Source organism: Anomaloglossus baeobatrachus, chromosome 7 (genome assembly GCF_048569485.1).
Source record: "Anomaloglossus baeobatrachus isolate aAnoBae1 chromosome 7, aAnoBae1.hap1, whole genome shotgun sequence".
Taxonomy (NCBI): domain Eukaryota; kingdom Metazoa; phylum Chordata; class Amphibia; order Anura; family Aromobatidae; genus Anomaloglossus; species Anomaloglossus baeobatrachus.
Genome location: NC_134359.1, coordinates 295,929,402 through 295,955,514, shown reverse-complemented (window position 1 = coordinate 295,955,514; position 26,113 = coordinate 295,929,402). Strand labels below are relative to the sequence as shown.

The 26,113-nt window shown below is 55.5% G+C and overlaps 1 protein-coding gene across 1 annotated transcript; it reads right to left on the bottom strand.

Moving 5' to 3' along the window:
* Nucleotides 1-1,285: 1,285 nt before the first annotated feature.
* On the bottom strand, nucleotides 1,286-23,798 carry LOC142245618 (serine/threonine-protein phosphatase PP1-gamma catalytic subunit B-like). Its single transcript, XM_075318484.1, has 7 exons — nucleotides 23,586-23,798; nucleotides 5,782-5,913; nucleotides 5,470-5,700; nucleotides 5,273-5,377; nucleotides 4,957-5,180; nucleotides 4,290-4,424; nucleotides 1,286-4,211 (listed from the first exon to the last, which is right to left on the bottom strand). Exons 1-7 carry the CDS (start codon nucleotides 23,638-23,640, stop codon nucleotides 4,107-4,109), a joined length of 987 nt encoding a protein of 328 aa, XP_075174599.1. The 5' UTR covers nucleotides 23,641-23,798; the 3' UTR covers nucleotides 1,286-4,106.
* Nucleotides 23,799-26,113: the final 2,315 nt, after the last annotated feature.

Below are 26,113 nucleotides of genomic sequence, written 5' to 3'. Positions count from 1 at the left end.
TTCCTCTGTGCCATACAACTATTGGGTACCCAAGCTGAACACATGGCCTGCACTGTCCCCCTACACCATGGAGGTGCTGGCCTGTCAGAGTGGCTTTTTAGTGCCCCCGGTGGCATAAGAACTGATAGGCGCATCCACCTGTCAACTGACAATGCTGACAGGCTGATTTATCAAAATGAAAAAGGCCTGGATTTCCCCAAACTTCTCAACCCAACCGGATGACAGCAGTGGAACCAAAGCCAATTCAAATGTTCCTTTTTTTCTGGTGTACCCAAAAAAAAAAAAAAAAAAAAAGAGTATACAGTTAATGGTTTCTTTTTTTTCCTTCACCATATCAACAAGGTCATCATACAGCCCCCTTGCATCAAATTTTAAGACAGTAAACAGGTGGCCCTGCTCCAATTTTTTAGGGAGTCATAAGGTGGCCCTTGCTCCAAATTTTAAGACAGTACATAGGCAGCCCTAGCTCAACATTTTTAGAGAATCATCATGCAACCCTCACTCCATTTTTCAAGGGTATGGATTAATACCCTCTAATTTTTTTAGGATCTGTACCCACAGAGGTAAATATTTTTCAGCACTTGCACATTCTTAGGCTTTACCAGTCTAAGAATCCCACTTCTTAAAAAAGCTGGAATTTTTTTTTTTTCTGAACCCTCCTCTACATGTCTTCCAGGGAGTATTGCAATCACTCCTAATTGTTGTCAGCTCTTACACATAGTGCATAGGTAGTGGGACTTTTTGCCTCATAGATCCTAATATTTTGAACAGAATGTGTATGATGCCTTTCTTTAGGTCAAATCGAGGGTATCTGAGTCCCTTTTTCTTATAATTTTTGGCAAGTCTTGCATTCTCCGCATAGGCATTGAGGTAAAGTTTTTCCTTGATAAATTAAATAGGATGTATCTGACCACGTCACACACACTCCACATGCCCAGGTAAGGTAGGCATAGGGGAAATACGGTGAGAGATGGCCCAGCCTGAGTTTTAGTGAGCATTTTAGTTCTCCCTAATCAATAGTTGTCATCACTCTCGTCCAGCATCCAGCCAAGAGATTGTTCTGAAGAATATCGATGTTGCATGGTCTCCGACTTGTTCCTTCAATGCCTAGAAGACTCGGCCCTGTCCTTACACATCATGGAGATCATACACAATACTAGATCGAGTAGTTGTTGATGTGGGGTGTACTCATTTTTGCATCAATTACTTACCATAGCGACAACGCTCAATCTTAGAACTCTAAGATTCCTTCCCTCCAATCCAAAGAAAGACAGGAGCCGCCATATATTTCTACATTCATTTCAGACAAGATAAAAAGTTCTCATTAAAAAGCCAAAATTCAGCTTTTCAAAAGGGAAAAGACACACAGCAGTATTACCCCACCCCCACTCATCAGCTGGCCCACAGGTCCCTTATCATAGAAACCGATATGTAAACTCTGGAGGGGCTCCACAGAGCGAGGACTACACCTCCCATCATCCACAGGCACCGTCCCCGTCCCAGTCATTGCATCTATTGGTCCCTGAGCGGTAGGTTCACATCATTATCGTATATTTTCTGCTCGTACTGATCTGGAGCTGCATCTCTGCTTGTGCGCCAGTCACAGCAAGAGCTGCAATCACAATTCTCCTGGTCCCATGACGCGCTGCACCCCCCCATTTAGTGTTTACAGCCTATGCAGTGGTCTGAAGAGCAAAGCATTATAAGATCCCAGCCAGGGGTGAGTCCCAACTGTTCGAGGTAGAATGGTGGTTGCAGCTCTGGGTGTGACAGGAGCAGAATGGAAGGAAATCAATCTCAGCAGAAGCCGAGGGAATGTCAAACATTTTCTATAGATCATTCATTGTAACAGAACCTTAGAATTTCAGCCTCCAAAATGATTGTAAAAGTGACAAGTGCCATGATCCGAGCACGCAGCCAGACCCGCCCCGCCTGAGCCGCCAATCAAGCGCACAGCCGGGCCCGCCTCGCCTGGGCCACCGTCCGAACGCGCAGCCAGGCCCGCCTCGCCTGGGCCACCGTCCGAACGCGCAGCCAGGCCTGCCCCACCTAGGCTGCCAATTGAGCATACATCCGAGCCTGCCCCACCTAGGCTGCCAATTGAGCGCACAGCCGGGCCTACCCCACCTAGGCTGCCAATTGAGCGCACAGCCGAGCCTGCCCCACCTAGGCTGCCAATTGAGCGCACAGCCGGGCCTGCCCCACCAAGGCTGCCAATTGAGCGCACAGCCGGGCCTGCCCCACCTAGGCTGCCAATTGAGCGCACAGCCGGGCCTGCCCCACCTAGGCTGCCAATTGAGCGCACAGCCGGGCCTGCCCCACCTAGGCTGCCAATTGAGCGCACAGCCGGGCCTGCCCCAACTAGGCTGCCAATTGAGCGCACAGCCGGGCCTGCCCCAACTAGGCTGCCAATTGAGCGCACAGCCGGGCCTGCCCCAACTAGGCTGCCAATTGAGCGCACAGCCGGGCCTGCCCCACCTAGGCTGCCAATTGAGCGCACAGCCGGGCCTGCCCCACCTAGGCTGCCAATTGAGCGCACAGCTGACCCACACCTAGGCTATTCTCTGAGTGTGCAGCCAACCCATATGTACTGTCCGAGCAAGCAGAAAGGCCCCACCTAGGCTGCCATCCAAGCACACAGCTGGGCCCCCACCTAGGCCGGGATTTGAGTGTGTGGCTTGTCCCCACATATTTCACGATCAGTGCACTCATCTGATCCCCTTAAATCATGAGCCAAGGGCGCAAGGGCGCAAGGGCGCACACAGACCCCCTCACCTACGAGACGAGAGCACAACTGGAGCCACTTATGCCACAATCCACGCGAACAGCCAATCTCCCATAAACGCCACGGTCTGCGCGCACACAGACATACTTACAAGCCGCTCCCCCCCCCCCTCCCCATATGCGACAATACGAGAGTACAGCTGGACTCCCACAAGTGATGATTGCATGGATTGCGGCAGATCAGGCCAGTGTCCCTCCCCCTATGCCACAATGCTGGTTCCCCTATTTGCCATGATGCAGGCATGCTGTATGCCACGATTTCAGCAGTCAGCCCTATGCTACGATCGGAGTGCGCAGCCAATTCCCAAAATATATATATAAAAAAAAAAAAAGAAATTCTCAGCAGCAGTTCAGGTAGACGTTTGTAAATCTCCAGCATTCACCGGTACCAGTCAGAACTCCAGCTAAATGGCCCCCACCGGCATCACCCGCCCGACAGGTACGTGACTGATACCGGACATGATCAGTAAGAGCCGTATTCACACAGACGCAAGATATGACAGCAGTACAATTCACTACAGTGGTTACTTCCCCCGGATACAGTACCACATGATCCGAGCCCTAAGTGCCAACCCGGCCCGTGGTCCTTAACATTGAGCAAAAATGATGCATCGCACATGGCTGATCACCTGAGGGGGGAATCACGGATCCAGCAAGAGTGGTTTTACTTTTGCTCCCGGGTCCTGGAGAAGGCACCTGCTGGACCCAGAACAAGTGAGGTCACAATGTGGACCGGTGATCGATGGGTGTGATGGGCCCATTCGTCATCCTCAACACTGAGAGCATAGAGGTGGGCACCCTGCTGAACCAACAGCAGCTGCAAGCTGGGCCATTAAATGGTTAAAACTGGCAGTGCCGCAGGGTGCCTACCTCTGCAGCAGATCTACGCGATAGGTACAGAGTCCAAAGACCAAAATAAAAAAAAGGCAACGTAAAATGAATGCAGACACAAAGCACGAGCGCTAACAAAGGAAGGAGCCGCGACGGCGGTTGGGTGCAAGAAAAGCCCTGAGATTGCGTCTGCCGTAAGTCACCACACTGCAGTAAGGCACCACGAGGAGGAATGGACTCTGCACGTCTCACCCGACGGCGTCCTGCCCGCCGCGTCCATGGGGTTAAGGCAGAGACGGCTCCGGTGGCAGGTGGTCTTCAGCCCTGCACCTGGAGCCCCGGGGTGTCAGTGCGAGGTAACAAAGTCTCCCAGCCCATCAGAGTCCTCCTCCGCGGAGGAAAAAAAAGAGTCCTGGAGGGAGGTCAATGTCAGTGTGTCAGGGGGAAATAACGGGGAAAGGGCTACGGAGGGAAGGAGAGGGGGGAAGGGATCATTTCTTTTGCTTGTTTTTAGCAGAGTTTCGGGGTGGGGTGACTGGGCGGCTCTGGTTGACCCCTCCGTAAGCAAATAGCTTCTTGTCAGCAGGCTTCAAGATCTGTAAGGAAAGAGAGTCAAGAACGTGAGGCAATGAGAATAGTCCTATGTGAAGGGGGAAAATGGGGTCTACACTGACCTGGAAGGAGCACATCAGCGACTCGTCCACGCTCATCATGGACCCGGCATTGTCAAACTCCCCGCAGTAGTTGGGCGCGGAGAAAAGTGTCACCAGCTGTCGCTTTGCAAAGAATTCATAACCGTCCTCTACGACCTACCGGCAGAGCAGATGAAGGTTAGATGAGAGGACGGGTAGTGGGATTATGGTGGTCCCCCGCAGAGGAGGGTTAGATGAGAGGACGGGTGGTGGTATTGTGGTAGTCCCATGCAGAGCAGAAGAGGGTTAGATCAGGGGACAGGTGGGATAGCGGTGGTCCCGTGCAGAGGAGGGTTAGATCAGGGGATGGGTGGGATTGTGGTGTCCCCCCAAAGAGCAGAAGGTGGTTAGATCAGGGGCCGGGTGGGATAGCGGTAGTGCCATGCAGAGCAGAAGAGAGATCAGGGGACGGGTGGGATTGTGGTGTCCCCTGCAGAGGAGGGTTAGATCAGGGGACAGGTGGGATTGTAGTATCTCATGCAGAGCAGGATAGTGTTAGATCAGGGGACGAGTGGGATTGTGATGGTCCTGTGCAGAGCAGAGGAGGGTTAGATCAGGGGACAGATGGGATTGTGGTGTACCCTGTAGAGCAGAGGAGAGTCAGAGGATGGGTGGGATTGTGGTGGTCCCCGCTGAGTATTCCCCTCACCTGGTGCGCTCTACAGATCAGATCCAGGTCATGCTTGTGAAGAAATTTGGCTACAACATCAGCCCCGAAAGTGAAGGACACCCCACGATCATTTTCGCCCCAGCCAAGGACATCTTTGTCAGGATCAGACCACAGGAGATCACACAGAAGCCCCTGATCGGGGACATCTGTAGGACGCAGTATCCGTCGGACCTGCTCCATGGACTGCAGGTCGGGGGACAGACCTAGGAGAAGTCCCGGAGATCAGACACAGGAGAGGACAGATGCGGCTAAGCTCCTCTAGAGTAAACTGGGGGCATTAGCGGTCACGTCTCACCTCCATGGCAGCAAAAGATCTTCTCATCCACGATGGCAGCGACGGGTAAGCAGTTGAAGCAGTCGGTAAACGTCTTCCACAGCTTTATATTATACCGCCTTTTACCTGTGGAGAATGCGGCAAGGAGCATTATGAAAGGTGAAGCTCTGAAGCCTGGAGGACGGCGTCAGCCGCGCACTCATCCGCCCACTACTTACACTCATCGTAGAAGCCGTAGATGCGGTTGATGCTGGCGCACTCGTGGTTTCCGCGCAGTAAGAAGAAGTTCTCTGGGTATTTGATCTTGTACGCCAGGAGGAGGCAGATTGTTTCCAAGGATTGTTTCCCGCGGTCCACATAGTCACCCAAGAAGAGGTAGTTGCTTTCTGGAGGAAATCCGCCATATTCGAACAGTCTGAGGAGGTCGTAATACTGTCCGTGTACATCGCCTGGTGAGGAGGGAAAAAGGGGTTAGAATATTGAGTGCCGGACACCCTCTATCTATACGCAGGATGACCGGACAGACTCACCGCAGATCTTCAGGGGGGCCTCCAGCTCCAGGAGGATGGGCTGACTGAGGAAGATCTCCCTAGACTTTAGGCACAAGCCGCGGATCTCGTTCTCCGTCAGCTGCACGTTCTTCCCGGGACGACAACCTTTCACTGAGAGAAGGGAGAAAAGAATGATGACCTGGACAAACCAGAGGAGGCGCTAGTGAACCCCATATATCCTAATTATACAAGAAGTCCTTCACACTGACTAATGGCGAGATTCCAGAATAATCCGCATTATCGTTCCTATTCCCTGACAAGAGGCAGCTATCGTGAAAATGGAAGTGAGCGAGTCTTGTCAGCTGCATTGTGAGCGAGTACAACCTCGCCTGACGGGAGGAGAAAACCTCGACCAGCCGGAAATATCAGTCCAGCCGCACAAACATCCCTGACCGGCAGCTGCACGCAGGGTCATTATAGGACGGGTGCGTCCACAGAGGCGCACAAACCAGAATGACAAGTATGGCCACCGGGGTCCGGAGCAAAAGCAAACTGCAGCCGAGCATCTGCCAGCTACATCTCTGGAGTATGGAGCGGAAGGAGGTGATGACGGAGGGGGCAAAGGGGAGGCGGCGACCCAACGCGGGGGGGCAAGGAGAGGCGGCGACCCAACGCAGGGGGGGGGGGGAAGCAAAGGAGAGGCGGCGACCCAACGGAGGGGGCGGGGCAAAGGAGAGGCGGCGACCCAACGGATGGGGGGGGGGGGTGGCAAAGGAGAGGCGGCGACCCAACGGATGGGGGGGGCAAAGGAGAGGCGGCGACCCAACGGATGGGGGGGGGCAAAGGAGAGGCGGCGACCCAACGGATGGGGGGGGCAAAGGAGAGGCGGCGACCCAACGGATGGGGGGGGGGGGGCAAAGGAGAGGCGGCGACCCAACGGATGGGGGGGGGGGGCAAAGGAGAGGCGGCGACCCAACGGATGGGGGGGGGCAAAGGAGAGGCGGCGACCCAACGGATGGGGGGGGCAAAGGAGAGGCGGCGACCCAACGGATGGGGGGGGGCAAAGGAGAGGCGGCGACCCAACGGATGGGGGGGGGGCAAAGGAGAGGCGGCGACTCAACGGATGGGGGGGCAGAGGAGAGGCGGCGACCCAACGCGCGGGGGGGGGGGCAAAGGGCAGGCGGCGACCCAACGCAGGGGAAGGGGGGCAAATGATCTTTACTAATTTCTCATCGTGAGTGCGCCGTCCTGGGATCTCCGTGCACCAATGAGGACCCTTTAGAGGCAGTTACACCGTAGGCTGAAAACTTTATTACTGCAGGAATTCAGCCTTACATAAGACCCCACTCTGCTGCTATCAGTGACTAGAAACCGTTGTTTCCATTCAGTGGTAGGAAGCACAGAGTGGTCACAGTGTCAGGGCACCTGTCTGGCACCAGCAAATGCACAATGATCAGGATTGTAACTAAGCAAATGTCACTGAGAAACAACAAGCAGAGGAATTTCTATATACAGTGGGTACGGAAAGTATTCACACCCCTTTAAATGTTTCACTCGGTTTCATTCCAGCCATTTGGCACATTTTTCCTCATTAATGTGCACTCTGCACCCCATCCCCCATCTTGACAGAAAAAAAACAGAAATGTAGAAATTTTTGCAAATTTATTAAACAAGAAAAAAAAAAAATCTCACATGGTTATAAGTATTCAGCCCCTTTGCTCAGTATTGAGTAGAGGCCCCCTCCCTTTTGAGCTAGTACAGCCACGAGTCTTCTTGGGATCCTGGATTTGGGGATCCTTGGCCATTCTTCCTTGCAGATCCTCTCCAGTGCCGTCAGGTTGGATGGTGAACGTTGGTGGACGCCATTTTCAGGTCTCTCCAGAGATGCTCAATTGGGTTTAGGTCAGGGCTCTGGCTGGGCCAGTCAAGAATAGCCACAGAGTTGTTGTGAAGCCGCTCCTTTGTTATTTTAGCTGTGTGCTTAGGGTCATTGTCTTGTTTGAAGGTGAACCTTCTGCCAAGTCTGAGGTCCAGAGCGTCTGGAAGAGGTTTTCTTCCAGGATATCTCTGTACTTGGCCGCATTAATCTTTCCTTCAATTGTAGTCAGTCATCCTGTCCCTGCCCCCATAGCATGATGCTGCCACCACCATGCTTCACTGTGGGGATTGTATTGGGCAGGTGATGAGCAGTGCCTGGTTTTCTCCACACATACCGCTTAGAATCATCACCAAAAAGCTTTATCTTCGTCTCATCAGAGCAGAGAATCTTATTTCTCATAGTCTGGGAGTCCTTCATGTATTCTTTTTCAAACTATGCGGCTTTCATATGTCTTGCACTGAAGAGAGGCTTCCGTCGGGCCACTCTGCCATAAAGTCCCGACTGGTGGAGGCTGCAGTGATAGGTGACTTTGTGTAACTTTCTCCCATCTCCCGACTGCATGTCTGGAGCTCAGCCACAGTGATCTTGGGGATCTTCTTTACCTCTCTCACCAAGGCTCTTCTCCCACGATTGCTCAGTTTGGGTGGACGGCCGGGTCTAGGAAGAATTCTGGGGGTCCCAAACTTCTTCCATTTAAGGATTATGGAGGCCACTATGCTCTTAGGAACATTGAGTACTACAGAAATTCTTTTGTAACCTTGGCCAGATCTGTGCCTTGCCACAATTCTGTCTCTGAGCTCCTTGAGCAGTTCCTTTGACCTCATGATCCTCATTTGGTGTGACATGCGCTGTGAGGTCTTATATAGACAGGTGTGCGCCTTTCCAAATCAAGTCCCATCAGTGTAATTACACACAGCTGGACTCCAATGAAGGCGCAGAACCATCTCAAGGAGGATCACAAGGAAATGGACAGCATGGGACTTACATATGAGTGTCTGAGCAAAGGGGCTGAATACTTATGACCATGTGATAGTCAAGTTGTTCTTGTTTAATAAATTTGCAAAAATGTCTACATTTCTGTTTCTTTTCCTGACAAGATGGGGGATGGGGGCAGAGTGTACATTAATGAGAATTTACCAAATGGCTGCAATGAAACAAAGAGTGAAAAATTTAAAGGGGTGTGAATACTTTCTGTATCCACTGTACAACGCCTGCGACGCAGTGGTGCAGCCTCTGTGGCCGCAGCCGTTTCTTTCCATGATCGTTTTTTGCTCCCCGGATCTTTGGCTTTTTTCCCTGATCCTTTCTAATAAACCTGACATTTATGAGACGAGCTGCAGCGCAGACTGATGCAACACGTGGCAATAAGTGCCCGGGGGATCTCCTGCGTGCACCTCATCAGGACGCACAGTCCGCACATTACCGAGGTGCCATCGCTTACCACTACCGGACACTTTCCTCTGAACGAGGTCACATGGCGTAATCCCGCCGCCATTGTTTGCTTGCCCCATTATACGATACAGCAGAAGGCGCGAGATCAGAGCGGACCAGGATTGTCACATTTTCTGATTTATGGTCACACAATCCTATAGAGGGGAGGTCCAGGTTTTCTTTTAGGAAGCATTAAAAAAAAAACCAAAAAAAAATGAGATATAACATCCCGCCCAGCGATTTCCCGCTGCAGGGGTCTCATAGGCCTCTGTTATTTGTCCTGTAGCTTCGGTGCGATGGCCGCGCCCATCCGCCACAGTGATGGAGGCATGTATCTACGTGGCCTGTGATTGGCTGCTCCAGTCACATGGACACGGTCAGCACATCATCACTGCAGGACAGGTGAAGACTGGTGGGAGCCTCGGGGGTCATCAGATGGGAAGACTGCAAAAGACAAAATAATCCTGGACATCCCCTTTAAAATACTGGATTCTTATGGGTCTGTGAACAGATAATGGAAGAGAGGATGCAAGGCACCACCCACCGGCAAACGGGCCGCAGTCCCCCGCCACCGCCGAATAACGGGCCGCAGTCCCCCGCCGAATAACGGGCCGCAGTCCCCCGCCACCGCCGAATAACGGGCCGCAGTCCCCCGCCGAATAACGGGCCGCAGTCCCCCGCCACCGCCGAATAACGGGCCGCAGTCCCCCGCCGAATAACGGGCCGCAGTCCCCCGCCGAATAACGGGCCGCAGTCCCCCGCCGAATAACGGGCCGCAGTCCCCCGCCGAATAACGGGCCGCAGTCCCCCGCCGAATAACGGGCCGCAGTCCCCCGCCGAATAACGGGCCGCAGTCCCCCGCCGAATAACGGGCCGCAGTCCCCCGCCGAATAACGGGCCGCAGTCCCCCGCCGAATAACGGGCCGCAGTCCCCCGCCGAATAACGGGCCGCAGTCCCCCGCCGAATAACGGGCCGCAGTCCCCCGCCGAATAACGGGCCGCAGTCCCCCGCCGAATAACGGGCCGCAGTCCCCCGCCGAATAACGGGCCGCAGTCCCCCGCCACCGCCGAATAACGGGCCGCAGTCCCCCGCCACCGCCGAATAACGGGCCGCAGTCCCCCGCCACCGCCGAATAACGGGCCGCAGTCCCCCGCCACCGCCGAATAACGGGCCGCAGTCCCCCGCCACCGCCGAATAACGGGCCGCAGTCCCCCGCCACCGCCGAATAACGGGCCGCAGTCCCCCGCCACCGCCGAATAACGGGCCGCAGTCCCCCGCCACCGCCGAATAACGGGCCGCAGTCCCCCGCCACCGCCGAATAACGGGCCGCAGTCCCCCGCCACCGCCGAATAACGGGCCGCAGTCCCCCGCCACCGCCGAATAACGGGCCGCAGTCCCCCGCCACCGCCGAATAACGGGCCGCAGTCCCCCGCCCCCGCCGAATAACGGGCCGCAGTCCCCCGCCCCCGCCGAATAACGGGCCGCAGTCCCCCGCCCCCGTCGAATAACGGGCCTCCGCCCCCGCCGAATAACGGGCCTCCGCCCCCGCCGAATAACGGGCCTCCGCCCCCGCCGAATAACGGGCCTCCGCCCCCGCCGAATAACGGGCCTCCGCCCCCGCCACCACCGATAAACGGGCCTCCGCCACTACCGATAAACGAGCCTGTGTCCCCGCCAGTACCGATAAACGAGCCACAGCGCCCAACTCCCAATAAATGAGCCTCAGCCCATCAGGCCCCGTCGCCCCACCCTTACTATCTCCCCCCCCCTCTCCACATATAACATACAGCCCCATCATTATTAAAGTGGAAGGAACCGCAGCACCTTAGCCAGAAGTGGAGATCACGTAACGTTACAGAGCGGGGGGCTGAGTGCTGAGAGCAGAAAAGTCGCCACCGCTCTGCTGACCCCAAACACTGCACCTGCTGGGAGCTTCATGGTCGTGCACCTTCAATGACGAGCCGTATATCACTTAAGTCTCTAACATAACTGCCCGCTGTGAGCTCCATGCAAAGGGCGCTCACTGTGAGCTTCAGATGTAGCAGTGCTGGAAGCGTCATGTAGATTACGTCAGACCTACAGGGGTGTTTTGGGGGTTAATAAAGTGGTGAAAGAGGGTGTTTTTTGTCTTTTATTCCAAATAACGCATTATTTCGGTGTTTGTGTTTATTTCTTTTCACTTACAGATTAGTGATGGGAAGGAGAAGGGGTTCTCATAGACCCTCCCCATCACTAATCTAGGACTTGGTGGCAGCTGTGGTCTGCTATTATCTCCTTATTACCCTGATTGCTACTGCACCAGCGCAATCAGGAAGAGAGAGGTAAAGTGCCTTGGACTGTCGCATCTAATAGATGCAGTAATTCCAGGTGGCTGCAGGCTGATACTTTTAGGGTGGTGGGTGCCCAATAACCATGGGTATCAATAGCCTGAGAATACCAGACCCCAGCTGTCCGGCTTTATCTGTGCTGGGTATCATAATATGGAGGGATCCTATGCCAATTTTTTTAATTTATTATTTACTGTACAATATTAGACCAGCCCACTGGTGTCTGTGATTGGTTGCAGTCAGACAGCTGTCACTCAGGCTGGGGGTGTGTCTGACTCCAATCACAGATGCCGGTGGGCGGGGGAAGCAGTGCATATTCAATGAAGGTAATGAGCGGCCTGGGAAGAATGAGAGGTTGCGGGAGCAGTGTGACAGCCGCCCCCGGTGAATCAGCAAATATGCTCCTACCCCTTTACGCCGGATTCTGGTCCCCATAGATAATATGGGGACTGGCATCGGGCCAGATACCAGGGATCTATTCCCCTCAGACCCTGAGTCGGAGGAGGACTGATCTTCGAATTCTCCCATCACTAGCAAGAAACGCAGGGACAAAACGCAAAATGGACTGACATGCTACAGTGGTCACCACAAAGATGCAGCCAAAAAAACCACTGCAAAAATGAAATCTCAGACTTTGCTGGGGAAGGAAATGCGAGCAGGATTGGTGCCACAAGTGCATCTGAAAAAAAGCGCAGCGTGTGCACAGGGCCTAAAGCCGCCACCTCTGGACTCTGGAGGAGCCGTGCTGTGCAGGGATGGATCGCACTGCTCTGTCTGCGTCTGATGGAGGACGTTACCCCCTGACTGCATTGTGCCCCCTGTACAGATGAGGGTAATGCTCCGGGCTGTGATCAGGGGGCGGCCTCGGACCTAAGTCCCCGGTGATGGAATGGCAGTCTTCCCTCCTCTATATGCAGAATATCTGTGTGTGGAGCCCAATGAACACAAAACCACAGTTGTTACTTGATGGAAGTGCTCTTGTGCACGGCCTGTCTATAACACCAGACTGACCCTGCCAACATTAAAGGGAACCTGTCCGGTGCAATATGCAGAATCACGAGCAGTTCTGGGTGTATATTGCTAATCCCTGCCTCACCGTCCCTGTATACACTAGCATAAATAAAGAGATCTGTAGGAAAAGTATTTCTAAAGATTTATAATACAATAATAAGGCCAGGGACTAGTCCCCTGGGCGTTACTTCCCTTGGCTAGTTGACCCCCTTAGCATACAAGTACTCCCCTTTGGGCGTGCTAACATGCTAATGCATGCACAGCATAAGAGGATGGTTGCTCTCACCTCTGCCGCCACCGCTGGTTTTCAGCTCCGTGTGAATGATCAGAATGGCCCCGGACATCCGGTCATGCACACTACACCAGTTTGAAGCCGGGACGTGTACACTTGGTTTCATAGTACGCATGACTGGAAGTGCCGGGACTTCTGACCATGTGCACTGAGCAGGCGGCGATGGCAGCAGAGAGGTGACATCGACCATCTTCTGACGCTGCGCATTCATCAGCATGATAGCATGTAAATACGTCCCTGTGGGCGCACTAAGGGGGCCAACTAGCCAAGGGAAGTAACGCCCAGGGGACTAGTCCCTCGCTCATTAGCATATCATAAAGGATCTTTATAAATACTTTTTCTAAAGATCTCTTTATCTCTGCTACTAGGTACAGGGACTAGCAATATACACCCAGAACTGCTCGTGGTCCCGGGTGCATATTGGACCTGACAGGTTCCCTTTAGAACTTGAAATCTTGACTTCTTCACGAGATTTGACCCCCTGAATTTAGGCTTTTTAGAAATAAAGGAGAAAATGGACGTCTGCGTTTTTAATGTAGAACAACAATTTTTGTCCAAAGTATCCCCCCAAGCTCTTAAAGGGGAAGCAACCATTTAGTCACTACGGTGGTGGCAACCTGACAACCCGCTCTAAAGTCTAACCATCGCAAGTAACTGGGGCTCATTTATGAGAATCGCCTCACAGTAAGATCGTTCGGTTGCCTATAGCAACCAGAGTGCAGCTATCAGCAGTGAAGGGAAAGCTGAGCTCTGATTGGCTGCTCTGGACACTAGAACATCCTGACTGGGAGGAGCTTTCATCACTAACATGTGAGAAAATTCCCAGAAGCCACACGGAAGCACTTCCGTGTGACCTCGGTCGGGTGCCCGTGCAGTCTGTGTCCCGCTGCAGCCCCGCGGCTGCCCGCACTGCAGTGTGTCAGTGTCTGCCCACCCTGCAGTATCAGCAGCTTCTCACACTGCAGTGCATGCAGCCGCGGGGGTGACGAGCGCTGCTGTCAGGAGGTTACATGAGATCATTACCTGCTGTGACGATCTCCTGCTCTCCTGACGTCAGCGCTGTCACTGCCTTCTATGCCCACCGCGTTCTCATGTCACGTCTCGCGGGCAGCCCAAAACTGTCACTAGCGGTGACATCACGGGCACCCGCGATTCTTCGGTGTGAGCGCGGCAGGCATAGAAGTCAGGGACAGCTTTGACGTCAGGAGAGCAGGAGATCATCACAGCAGGTAATGATCTCATCTATGCTCCTGACAGCAGCGCTCGGCATCCCCTGCAGTGACCTGGGCTATTGATGTTAGCTCAGGTCACTGCATTGCTCTCTCAGCCAATGGAGAACATTCTGTTCTTCATTGACTGGGACAGTGACTATGGTATGGGTCGCTGTGGGACCTCCTTATTGGATTACACCGCACCTGGAATTGATTGTTCTTTTCAATAAATTGTTGAAAGAGGGAATGTGGGGAGTGTTTTTTCAAATAAAAAAACTTTGGCAATTTTTTTTAATTACTGACTGGGTTGGTGATGTCGAGTATCTGATAAACGCGTGACATCACTAACCCCAGGGCCTGATGCCAGGTGACATTACACATCTGGTATCAACCCCATATATTACCCCGTTTGCCACCGCACCAGGGCAACGGGATGAGTTGGTGCGAAGCACCAGGATTGGCGCATCTAATGGATGCGCCACTTCTGGGGCGGCTGTGGCCTGCTATTTTTAGGCTGGGGAGTGTCCAATAACGGTGGACCTCCAAAGTCTGAGAATACCAGACCACAGCTGTCTGCTTTACCTTGGCTGGTGATCCAATTTGGGGGGGGACCCCAGGTTTTTTGTTTTAAATTATTTATTTAATTTAAAATAACAGAGTGGGGTGCCCTCAGTTTTGGATTACCAGCCAAGGTACAGCTGCCAGCTGTGGTCCGCAGCCGTCTGCTTTACCCTAGCTGGCTACAAAAGATGGGGGGACCTAATGTCATTTTTTTTTTTTAAATTATTTATTTATTTTTTGGCTAAATACAAGGCTAGGCACCCTTTAGTGCCACATGAAAGTCACAAAAGGGTGCCAGCTTAGAATATGCAGGGGGGGTGGGACATTATATAGGTCTTTCTCATCTATCCATCCATCTATATATTCATTCCTCTCTGTCTCTAGATCTATCCATCTCTATATCTACTCATTTATCTTTCTTGCTGCTTCCGTTTTTTTGCGGTCCGCAAAAAAACGAAAGGCACATGGATGACACACGGACCGTATATGGAACGGAAGTCACATGGATGCATCCGAGAAAAAGTTTTAAAAACGGACCTTTTTTACGGCCCGCAAAAATGGAACGGTCATGTGAATGTAGCCTTAACGTGACCTTTGGGAGCGCAACCAACAATGTAACATTTCCTGTGAGTGAAGCCGCCGGTATTTTGCTGGTTATAATAAAATGTACAACTCACTTTATAGATCCACGTTACTTTGCCTCCGTATCTCTCATGTCTAGTAATGGGGGATAATTCCAGAGATGTACAGTACGGACAGGGGTGCAACCAAGCCACGGCCTGACCTGTCTACAGGAGCGCCCTCCCCAGGTCACATGCAGACTAGTCGTGCTCAGTCTCATCAGTACAAGTGAATGGAATGAGGCCGCGCACGACTAGTTGGAATGTGGCTGGAAGTCTAGAAACCGCAGACGTGAAGACATGTCCACAGCTCAGAAGCAACAGCGGAGAATCCTGACCGCATCCGGTGCGACCGTAAGCACTCAGACGTCTGCACAGCGCCTACAATGACGAGGACAATTTCTCTTTGTTTTTTTTGTTTTTTTAACTTTTCCTCCCCTGACTCCAATAGCCATAACATCAGCTCACATGGCCGCAACTGGGTTTGGTTTTTTTTGGGAAAGGGTGGGGTGGGGGGGGTGAGTGAGGCGGAATTATCAGATTCTTCGACATCCTGTACAGCTCTGTTCACACATCCAATAGTAAAAAAATAAAAAAAACGTATCCATAACAAACGGAGCTGACCGCCGCCAGCCACAGAGCCCCGCAGGCCACCGCCGCCAGCCGCAGAGCCCCGCAGGCCACCGCCGCCAGAGCCCCGCAGGCCACCGCCGCCAGCCACAGACAGAGCCCCGCAGGCCACCGCCACCAGCCGCAGACAGAGCCCCGCAGGCCACCGCCGCCAGCCACAGAGCCCCGCAGGCCACCGCCGCCAGCCGCAGAGCCCCGCAGGCCACCGCCACCAGCCGCAGAGCCCCGCAGGCAGCACAACAAAGGTTTTAATTCCCTTTGTGACGGACCTGTTTACACTTGAGAGGTCTCAAAGCTCCCGAAACATCCTGGACATGGGCAACGCTCAACCACTGCAGGATCTGGACATTATCCCCTTCCTGACCAGGCTCACTTTCATTTTTTTCCTCTTTTTTTGCTAATACACAGGGTTCTTTTTTATTTTCTGCCTTCCTCCAAAGGCTTGCATGACTTTCATATACTGCATGAGCCCTGCAGCGAATGTCACATGAGCCTCAGGAGAGCGATGATAATGAACACTGGGTCCGGAGGTGGAAGCACTGTCAGTGCTCCCCAATTTGTATGCAAAAAGGGAATCTGTCACCAGGTTTTTCCCCCTTATGAGCTGTGGAGCCCACCAGTGAGCCCTTATATAAAGTACTGTTACAGAGCACTGTATATAAGAGCCCAGGCCGCTCTGTAGAACGTAAACACAGTTATACTCACCGAGGGGGGGGGGTCTGATCCGGTAAGTGTCACTGCTCTTGGTCCGGCTCCTCTTCCATCTTGTGTGATCTCCATCCTCCTTCCCAGTGCTGTGTGGATGACGCGTCCTACATTATCCACACAGAGGCCGCCATTGTGGTCCTGCGCATGCGCACTTTGATCTGATCACAGCACTGTATAGCTTTTCCTTGCGCCTGCGCATTACAGTACTTTGCTCTGGCCTCAGCAGTATCAGCGTGCGCCTGCGCAGGACCGTAATGGCAGCCAGTGTGTGAATGATGTAGGACGCATCATCTGCAAAGAGCTGGGAAGGAGGACGGCGATTGTAAAAGATGGAGGAGGCGCCGGACCGAAACCAGAGACACTCATCGTAATGGACCGCCTTCCCTAGGTGACTATAATAACGGTGCTTTCTATGTTATACACAGCAGCCTGGACTCTTATATACAGTATTCCAGAATATTGATTGTAAAGTATCTCAGGTTGCAGGCTATAGAGGTAAACTTGGTGACAGGTTCCCTATAAGGGCTGCGGATAAAAGGAAGGCAGAAACGGTAACAGACCCCCTCTGCCTTCTCTATCTGGCTGCGTTGGCCCCATATTCCTGCAGCCGGTGACTCTGAAGTGACGTTTTGTAACGTCAGTACGGAGTATAGCACGGGCTGACCGGACGTTTGTATCCTGTGGGTGATGCAGGGTCCGGAGCACTATATGGGGGCACTGCGGTGTGTAGGGTAAGGGATGCCCCGTGGAGGCGGATGTGGTCCCTTCCGCAGGTGCACGGCTGTCGTGGTAACGTCAGTGCGGAGTATAGCACGGGCTGACCGGACGTTTGTATCCTGTGGGTGATGCAGGGTCCGGAGCCCTATATGGGGGCACTGCGGTGTGTAGGGTAAGGGATGCCCTGTGGAGGCGGATGTGGTCCCTTCCGCAGGTGCATGGCTGTCAAGGTAACGTCAGTGCGGAGTATAGCGCGGGCTGACCGGACGTTTGTATCCTATGGGTGATGCCGGGGTCCGGAGCCCTATATGGGGGGGCTGCGGTGTGTAGGGTAAGGGATGCCCTGTGGAGGCGGATGTGGTCCCTTCCGCAGGTGCACGGCTGTCGTGGTAACGTCAGTGCGGAGTATAGTGCGGGCTGACCGGACATTTGTATCCTGTGGTGATGCCGGGGTCCGGAGCCATATATATGGGGGGCTGCGGTGTGTAGGGTAAGGCATGCCCTGTGGAGGCGGATGTGGTCCCTTCCGCCGGTGCACGGCTGTCGTGGTAACGTCAGTGCGGAGTATAGTGCGGGCTGACCGGACATTTGTATCCTGTGGGTGATGCAGGGTCCGGAGCCCTATATGGGGGCACTGCGGTGTGTAGGGTAAGGGATGCCCTGTGGAGGCGGATGTGGTCCCTTCCGCAGGTGCACGGCTGTCGTGGTAACGTCAGTGCGGAGTATAGCGCGGGCTGACCGGACATTTGTATCCTGTGGGTAATGCCGGGGTCCGGAGCCCTATATATGGGGGGCACTGCGGTGTGTAGGGTAAGGGATGCCCTGTGGAGGCGGATGTGGTCCCTTCCGCAGGTGCACGGCTGTCGTGGTAACGTCAGTGCGGAGTATAGCGCGGGCTGACCGGACATTTGTATCCTGTGGTGATGCCGGGGTCCGGAGCCCTATATATGGGGGGCACTGCGGTGTGTAGGGTAAGGGATGCCCTGTGGAGGCGGATGTGGTCCCTTCCGCAGGTGCACGGCTGTCGTGGTAACGTCAGTGCGGAGTATAGCGCGGGCTGACCGGACATTTGTATCCTGTGGGTAATGCCGGGGTCCGGAGCCCTATATATAGGGGGCACTGCGGTGTGTAGGGTAAGGGATGCCCTGTGGAGGCGGATGTGGTCCCTTCCGCAGGTGCACGGCTGTCGTGGTAACGTCAGTGCGGAGTATAGCGCGGGCTGACCGGACATTTGTATCCTGTGGTGATGCCGGGGTCCGGAGCCCTATATATGGGGGGCACTGCGGTGTGTAGGGTAAGGGATGCCCTGTGGAGGCGGATGTGGTCCCTTCCGCAGGTGCACGGCTGTCGTGGTAACGTCAGTGCGGAGTATAGCGCGGGCTGACCGGACATTTGTATCCTGTGGGGGATGCCGGGGTCCGGAGCCCTATATATGGGGGGCACTGCGGTGTGTAGGGTAAGGGATGCCCTGTGGAGGCGGATGTGGTCCCTTCCGCAGGTGCACGGCTGTCGTGGTAACGTCAGTGCAGAGTATAGCGCGGGCTGACCAGACACTTGTATCCTATGGGTGATGCCGGGGTCCGGAGCCCTATATATGGGGGGCACTGCGGTGTGTAGGGTAAGGGATGCCCTGTGGAGGCGGATGTGGTCCCTTCCGCAGGTGCACGGCTGTCGTGGTAACGTCAGTGCGGAGTATAGCGCGGGCTGACCGGACATTTGTATCCTGTGGGGGATGCCGGGGTCCGGAGCCCTATATATGGGGGGCACTGCGGTGTGTAGGGTAAGGGATGCCCTGTGGAGGCGGATGTGGTCCCTTCCGCAGGTGCACGGCTGTCGTGGTAACGTCAGTGCAGAGTATAGCGCGGGCTGACCAGACACTTGTATCCTATGGGTGATGCCGGGGTCCGGAGCCCTATATATGGGGGGCACTGCGGTGTGTAGGGTAAGGGATGCCCTGTGGAGGCGGATGTGGTCCCTTCCGCAGGTGCACGGCTGTCGTGGTAACGTCAGTGCAGAGTATAGCGCGGGCTGACCGGACATTTGTATCCTGTGGGTGATGCCGGGGTCCGGAGCCCTATATATGGGGGGCTGCGGTGTGTAGGGTAACGGATGCCCTGTGGAGGCGGATGTGGTCCCTTCCGCAGGTGCACGGCTGTCGTGGTAACGTCAGTGCGGAGTATAGCGCGGGCTGACCGGATGTTTGTATCCTGTGGGTGATGCCGGGGTCCGGAGCCCTATATATGGGGGGCACTGCGGTGTGTAGGGTAAGGGATGCCCTGTGGAGGCGGATGTGGTCCCTTCCGCAGGTGCACGGTTGTCGTGGTAACGTCAGTGCGGAGTATAGCGCGGGCTGACCGGACGTTTGTATCCTGTGGGTGATGCCGGGGTCCGGAGCCCTATATATGGGGGGCACTGCGGTGTGTAGGGTAAGGGATGCCCTGTGGAGGCGGATGTGGTCCCTTCCGCCGGTGCACGGCTGTCGTGGTAACGTCAGTGCAGAGTATAGCGCGGGCTGACCGGACGTTTGTATCCTGTGGGTGATGCCGGGGTCCGGAGCCCTATATATGGGGGGCTGCGGTGTGTAGGGTAACGGATGCCCTGTGGAGGCGGATGTGGTCCCTTCCGCAGGTGCACGGCTGTCGTGGTAACGTCAGTGCAGAGTATAGCGCGGGCTGACCGGACATTTGTATCCTGTGGGTGATGCTGGGGTCCGGAGCCCTATATATGGGGGGCACTGCGGTGTGTAGGGTAAGGGATGCCCTGTGGAGGCGGATGTGGTCCCTTCCGCAGGTGCACGGCTGTCGTGGTAACGTCAGTGCGGAGTATAGCGCGGGCTGACCGGACGTTTGTATCCTATGGGTGATGCCGGGGTCCGGAGCCCTATATATGGGGGGCTGCGGTGTGTAGGGTAAGGGATGCCCTGTGGAGGCGGATGTGGTCCCTTCCGCAGGTGCACGGCTGTCGTGGTAACGTCAGTGCAGAGTATAGCGCGGGCTGACCGGACATTTGTATCCTGTGGGTGATGCCGGGGTCCGGAGCCCTATATATGGGGGGCACTGCGGTGTGTAGGGTAAGGGATGCCCTGTGGAGGCGGATGTGGTCCCTTCCGCAGGTGCACGGCTGTCGTGGTAACGTCAGTGCGGAGTATAGCGCGGGCTGACCGGACGTTTGTATCCTGTGGGTGATGCCGGGGTCCGGAGCCCTATATATGGGGGGCTGCGGTGTGTAGGGTAAGGGATGCCCTGTGGAGGCGGATGTGGTCCCTTCCGCAGGTGCACGGCTGTCGTGGTAACGTCAGTGCGGAGTATAGCGCGGGCTGACCGGACGTTTGTATCCTATGGGTGATGCCGGGGTCCGGAGCCCTATATATGGGGGGCTGCGGTGTGTAGGGTAAGGGATGCCCTGTGGAGGCGGATGTGGTCCCTTCCGCAGGTGCACGGCTGTCGTGGTAACGTCAGTGCAGAGTATAGCGCGGGCTGACCGGACATTTGTATCCTGTGGGTGATGCCGGGGTCCGGAGCCCTATATATGGGGGGCACTGCGGTGTGTAGGGTAAGGGATGCCCTGTGGAGGCGGATGTGGTCCCTTCCGCAGGTGCACGGCTGTCGTGGTAACGTCAGTGCGGAGTATAGCGCGGGCTGACCGGACGTTTGTATCCTGTGGGTGATGCCGGGGTCCGGAGCCCTATATATGGGGGGCTGCGGTGTGTAGGGTAAGGGATGCCCTGTGGAGGCGGATGTGGTCCCTTCCGCAGGTGCACGGCTGTCGTGGTAACGTCAGTGCGGAGTATAGCGCGGGCTGACCGGACGTTTGCATCCTGTGGGTGATGCCGGGGTCCGGAGCCCTATATATGGGGGGGCTGCGGTGTGTAGGGTAAGGGATGCCCTGTGGAGGCGGATGTGGTCCCTTCCGCAGGTGCACGGCTGTCGTGGTAACGTCAGTGCAGAGTATAGCGCGGGCTGACCGGACGTTTGTATCCTGTGGGTGATGCCGGGGTCCGGAGCCCTATATATGGGGGGCACTGCGGTGTGTAGGGTAAGGGATGCCCTGTGGAGGCGGATGTGGTCCCTTCCGCCGGTGCACGGCTGTCGTGGTAACGTCAGTGCAGAGTATAGCGCGGGCTGACCGGACGTTTGTATCCTGTGGGTGATGCCGGGGTCCGGAGCCCTATATATGGGGGGCTGCGGTGTGTAGGGTAACGGATGCCCTGTGGAGGCGGATGTGGTCCCTTCCGCAGGTGCACGGCTGTCGTGGTAACGTCAGTGCAGAGTATAGCGCGGGCTGACCGGACATTTGTATCCTGTGGGTGATGCTGGGGTCCGGAGCCCTATATATGGGGGGCACTGCGGTGTGTAGGGTAAGGGATGCCCTGTGGAGGCGGATGTGGTCCCTTCCGCAGGTGCACGGCTGTCGTGGTAACGTCAGTGCGGAGTATAGCGCGGGCTGACCGGACGTTTGTATCCTATGGGTGATGCCGGGGTCCGGAGCCCTATATATGGGGGGCTGCGGTGTGTAGGGTAAGGGATGCCCTGTGGAGGCGGATGTGGTCCCTTCCGCAGGTGCACGGCTGTCGTGGTAACGTCAGTGCAGAGTATAGCGCGGGCTGACCGGACATTTGTATCCTGTGGGTGATGCCGGGGTCCGGAGCCCTATATATGGGGGGCACTGCGGTGTGTAGGGTAAGGGATGCCCTGTGGAGGCGGATGTGGTCCCTTCCGCAGGTGCACGGCTGTCGTGGTAACGTCAGTGCGGAGTATAGCGCGGGCTGACCGGACGTTTGTATCCTGTGGGTGATGCCGGGGTCCGGAGCCCTATATATGGGGGGCTGCGGTGTGTAGGGTAAGGGATGCCCTGTGGAGGCGGATGTGGTCCCTTCCGCAGGTGCACGGCTGTCGTGGTAACGTCAGTGCGGAGTATAGCGCGGGCTGACCGGACGTTTGTATCCTATGGGTGATGCCGGGGTCCGGAGCCCTATATATGGGGGGCTGCGGTGTGTAGGGTAAGGGATGCCCTGTGGAGGCGGATGTGGTCCCTTCCGCAGGTGCACGGCTGTCGTGGTAACGTCAGTGCAGAGTATAGCGCGGGCTGACCGGACATTTGTATCCTGTGGGTGATGCCGGGGTCCGGAGCCCTATATATGGGGGGCACTGCGGTGTGTAGGGTAAGGGATGCCCTGTGGAGGCGGATGTGGTCCCTTCCGCAGGTGCACGGCTGTCGTGGTAACGTCAGTGCGGAGTATAGCGCGGGCTGACCGGACGTTTGTATCCTATGGGTGATGCCGGGGTCCGGAGCCCTATATATGGGGGGCTGCGGTGTGTAGGGTAAGGGATGCCCTGTGGAGGCGGATGTGGTCCCTTCCGCAGGTGCACGGCTGTCGTGGTAACGTCAGTGCAGAGTATAGCGCGGGCTGACCGGACATTTGTATCCTGTGGGTGATGCCGGGGTCCGGAGCCCTATATATGGGGGGCACTGCGGTGTGTAGGGTAAGGGATGCCCTGTGGAGGCGGATGTGGTCCCTTCCGCAGGTGCACGGCTGTCGTGGTAACGTCAGTGCGGAGTATAGCGTGGGCTGACCGGACGTTTGCATCCTGTGGGTGATGCCGGGGTCCGGAGCCCTATATATGGGGGGGCTGCGGTGTGTAGGGTAAGGGATGCCCTGTGGAGGCGGATGTGGTCCCTTCCGCAGGTGCACGGCTGTCGTGGTAACGTCAGTGCGGAGTATAGCGCGGGCTGACCGGACATTTGTATCCTGTGGTGATGCAGGGTCCGGAGCCCTATATATGGGGGGACTGCGGTGTGTAGGGTAAGGGATGCCCTGTGGAGGCGGATGTGGTCCCTTCCGCAGGTGCACGGCTGTCGTGGTAACGTCAGTGCGGAGTATAGCGCGGGCTGACCGGACGTTTGTATCCTGTGGGTGATGCCGGGGTCCGGAGCACTATATGGGGGGGCTGCGGTGTGTAGGGTAAGGGATGCCCTGTGGAGGCGGATGTGGTCCCTTCCGCAGGTGCACGGCTGTCGTGGTAACGTCAGTGCGGAGTATAGCGCGGGCTGACCGGATGTTTGTATCCTGTGGGTGATGCCGGGGTCCGGAGCCCTATATATGGGGGGCTGCGGTGTGTAGGGTAACGGATGCCCTGTGGAGGCGGATGTGGTCCCTTCCGCAGGTGCACGGCTGTCGTGGTAACGTCAGTGCGGAGTATAGCGCGGGCTGACCGGACATTTGTATCCTGTGGTGATGCCGGGGTCCGGAGCCCTATATGGGGGGCTGCGGTGTGTAGGGTAAGGGATGCCCTGTGGAGGCGGATGTGGTCCCTTCCGCCGGTGCACGGCTGTCGTGGTAACGTCATAGGGCCACAGCATCAATGTGACTGTCTGCAGCGGTTGCTGAGCGCCGCCGCCGCCGCCGCCCCTCCGCCCCCGTGCACACTCCCCCGCACACGAGGCGCCGTCCTCACCCTCCAGCAGCCGCTGTATGATGGAGTCCAGGTTCAGCTTCTCTCCGTCCCCCATGGTCACACTGATAACCGCAAACAGTCCCGAGTACGAGGCGATCACGTGCGCGCCGGTCCCGAGCTCCGCCGGCTAATGACGTCACCGCACGCCCGACAAGGCCTCTCCCCGGAGACGGCGGCGATACTTCTGTGAATGGAGGAGGAGCACGCAGCGCGCTCGCGTCACCAAGAAACGAACGATCCGATTGGCTGAGGATGACGGAGGAATTCGAACTCCTCCCCCCTCAGGACCACGCCTCTTTCCGTTGCGTGAGGAGTGGGATGAAGACACGCCCACCAGCTGCGCTCTGATTGCTCAAAGGCGAGGTCGCTGCTGATTGGTGGAATGTCTCAGCGGTAAAAGAGGCGGTGACTGTTAGTGACGTCAGGGCAGGGTGGACTCGAAGCGCTATTGGCTGCGCTTACGCTGAGTAATGGCGGACTGGAGTCACGTCCTGTGAGGCAAAACTAATTCCTGGTGACTCATATTAATAATCACCACCAAAATGGAGGACGCTCATAACTGCTTATAACCCTGACCTACAGCGGCTAAGATAACCAATCACAGTCCAGCTTTCATTTTTCAAGGGCAGTATAGGAAATGAAAGCAGCGCTCTGATTGGTTGCTATAAGCTCACTGTTTAAAAACTTGTCCATAGCAACCAATTAAAATACAGCTTATATTTTTCAAAAGCCTTATAAAAAATGAAAGCTGCATCCTGATTGGTTGGGTTGCAACAGCCTGTCCTTTCATAAATCTCCATAGTGGAGACAGATGTGTTCTCCGGCAAGAACAGGACATTCCCATTTATAAGGGAGAACATATAAGGGCAGCTGGCATATGCAGGAAGACACAGGGGTCATCAGCGGACCCCCGGCTGCCATGACAACCCATTGGCGCCCTGCAATCAGGGACTAATGTGCCATAGGTACCAGTCTGTCATAGGTCCTGAGGGGATGGATGGCAGCGGTGTATAATCTGGGTGCAGAACATGTTTATCAGGGTAGAGGAGAAGCTTTCTCATTTAGTTAATGGTCCATGTGTAAATAATAGTCCATGTGTGTGGTTGGTGGACGGACGCCATGTCCATTATGTGCTGCGACATCAGGAAGGAGGTGGTGGAGTCATGCCTGGGCCATAATCACGGGGAGAGAGCTGGTAACTAGAGTTGAGCGGATTGCTAATAATCCGGGTCCGGCGGATCAGTGGCAGGTTGACAATGAAGTCCAGATCCGAGGAGAGAAAAGAGAAAAAAGAGCCGAATACGGATTGTGCACCCGGAATCCCGCGTCCGGCTCGGATCCGGATCTAACGCTGAAACCGCGCGGATCCGCATTTTTAAAGTCCGGGTCCGCTCAACACTACTGGTAACTTCTTTAAGGTCCCTGAAAGTGGGAAAATTACCTCGGAAAAGTACATAGCGTATTTGATTGATCCCTTTCTTTCAACCTAAGGGCCCCGTCACACGGTACGATATATCGGGCGATCTGTCGTCGGGGGCACGGATTCCGTGACGCACATCCGGCATCGTTAGAGATGTCGTAGCGTGTGACACCACCGAACGACTGTGAACGAGCAAAAATACTCACCTTATCGTTGCTCGTTGAGACGTCGTTCATTTCCATAATGTTGTTCCTCCTTCTGCGCGCCGGTTGTTCGTCGTTCCCGTGGCAGCACACATCGCTCCGTGTGACACCCCGGGAACGACGAACACAGCTTACCTGCGGCTGCCGGCAATGCGGAAGGAAGGAGGAGGGCGGGATGTTACGTCCCGCTCATCTCCGCCCCTCCGATTCTATTGGGCGGCCGCTGTGTGATGTCGCTGTGACGCCGAACATCCCTCCCCCTTCAGGAAGAGGATGTTCGCCGCCCACAGCGAGGTCGTTGGGGAGGTGAGTACGTGTGACGGAGGGGGTTAACGACTTTGTGCGACACAGGCAATGAAGTGCCCGTGATGCACAAACGACGGGGGCGGGTGCAATCGCTCATGCAATCACACGATATATCATCTCGTGTAACGCCACCCTAAGTCATTGGCTGCTTTGGGAGTAAAAAGGAGAGAAACTCATGGTGCACCCACCACCCTTCCCCTGCCCTAAACCCTATTGAGAACCTTTGGAGAATCCTCCAGCACAAGTCTATGAGGATGGGAGGCCGATCACATCCAAACAGCAGGTCTGGAGGCCGATCACATCCAAACAGCAGCTCTGGAGGCCGATCACATCCAAACAGCGGCGCTGGAGGCCAAACAGCAGCTCTGGAGGCCAATCACATCCAAACAGCAGCTCTGGAGGCCGATCACATCCAAACAGCGGCGCTGGAGGCCGATCACATCCAAACAGCAGCTCTGGAGGCCAATCACATCCAAACAGCGGCGCTGGAGGCCAAACAGCAGCTCTGGAGGCCAATCACATCCAAACAGCAGCTCTGGAGGCCAATCACATCCAAACAGCAGCTCTGGAGGCCAAACAGCAGCTCTGGAGGCCAATCA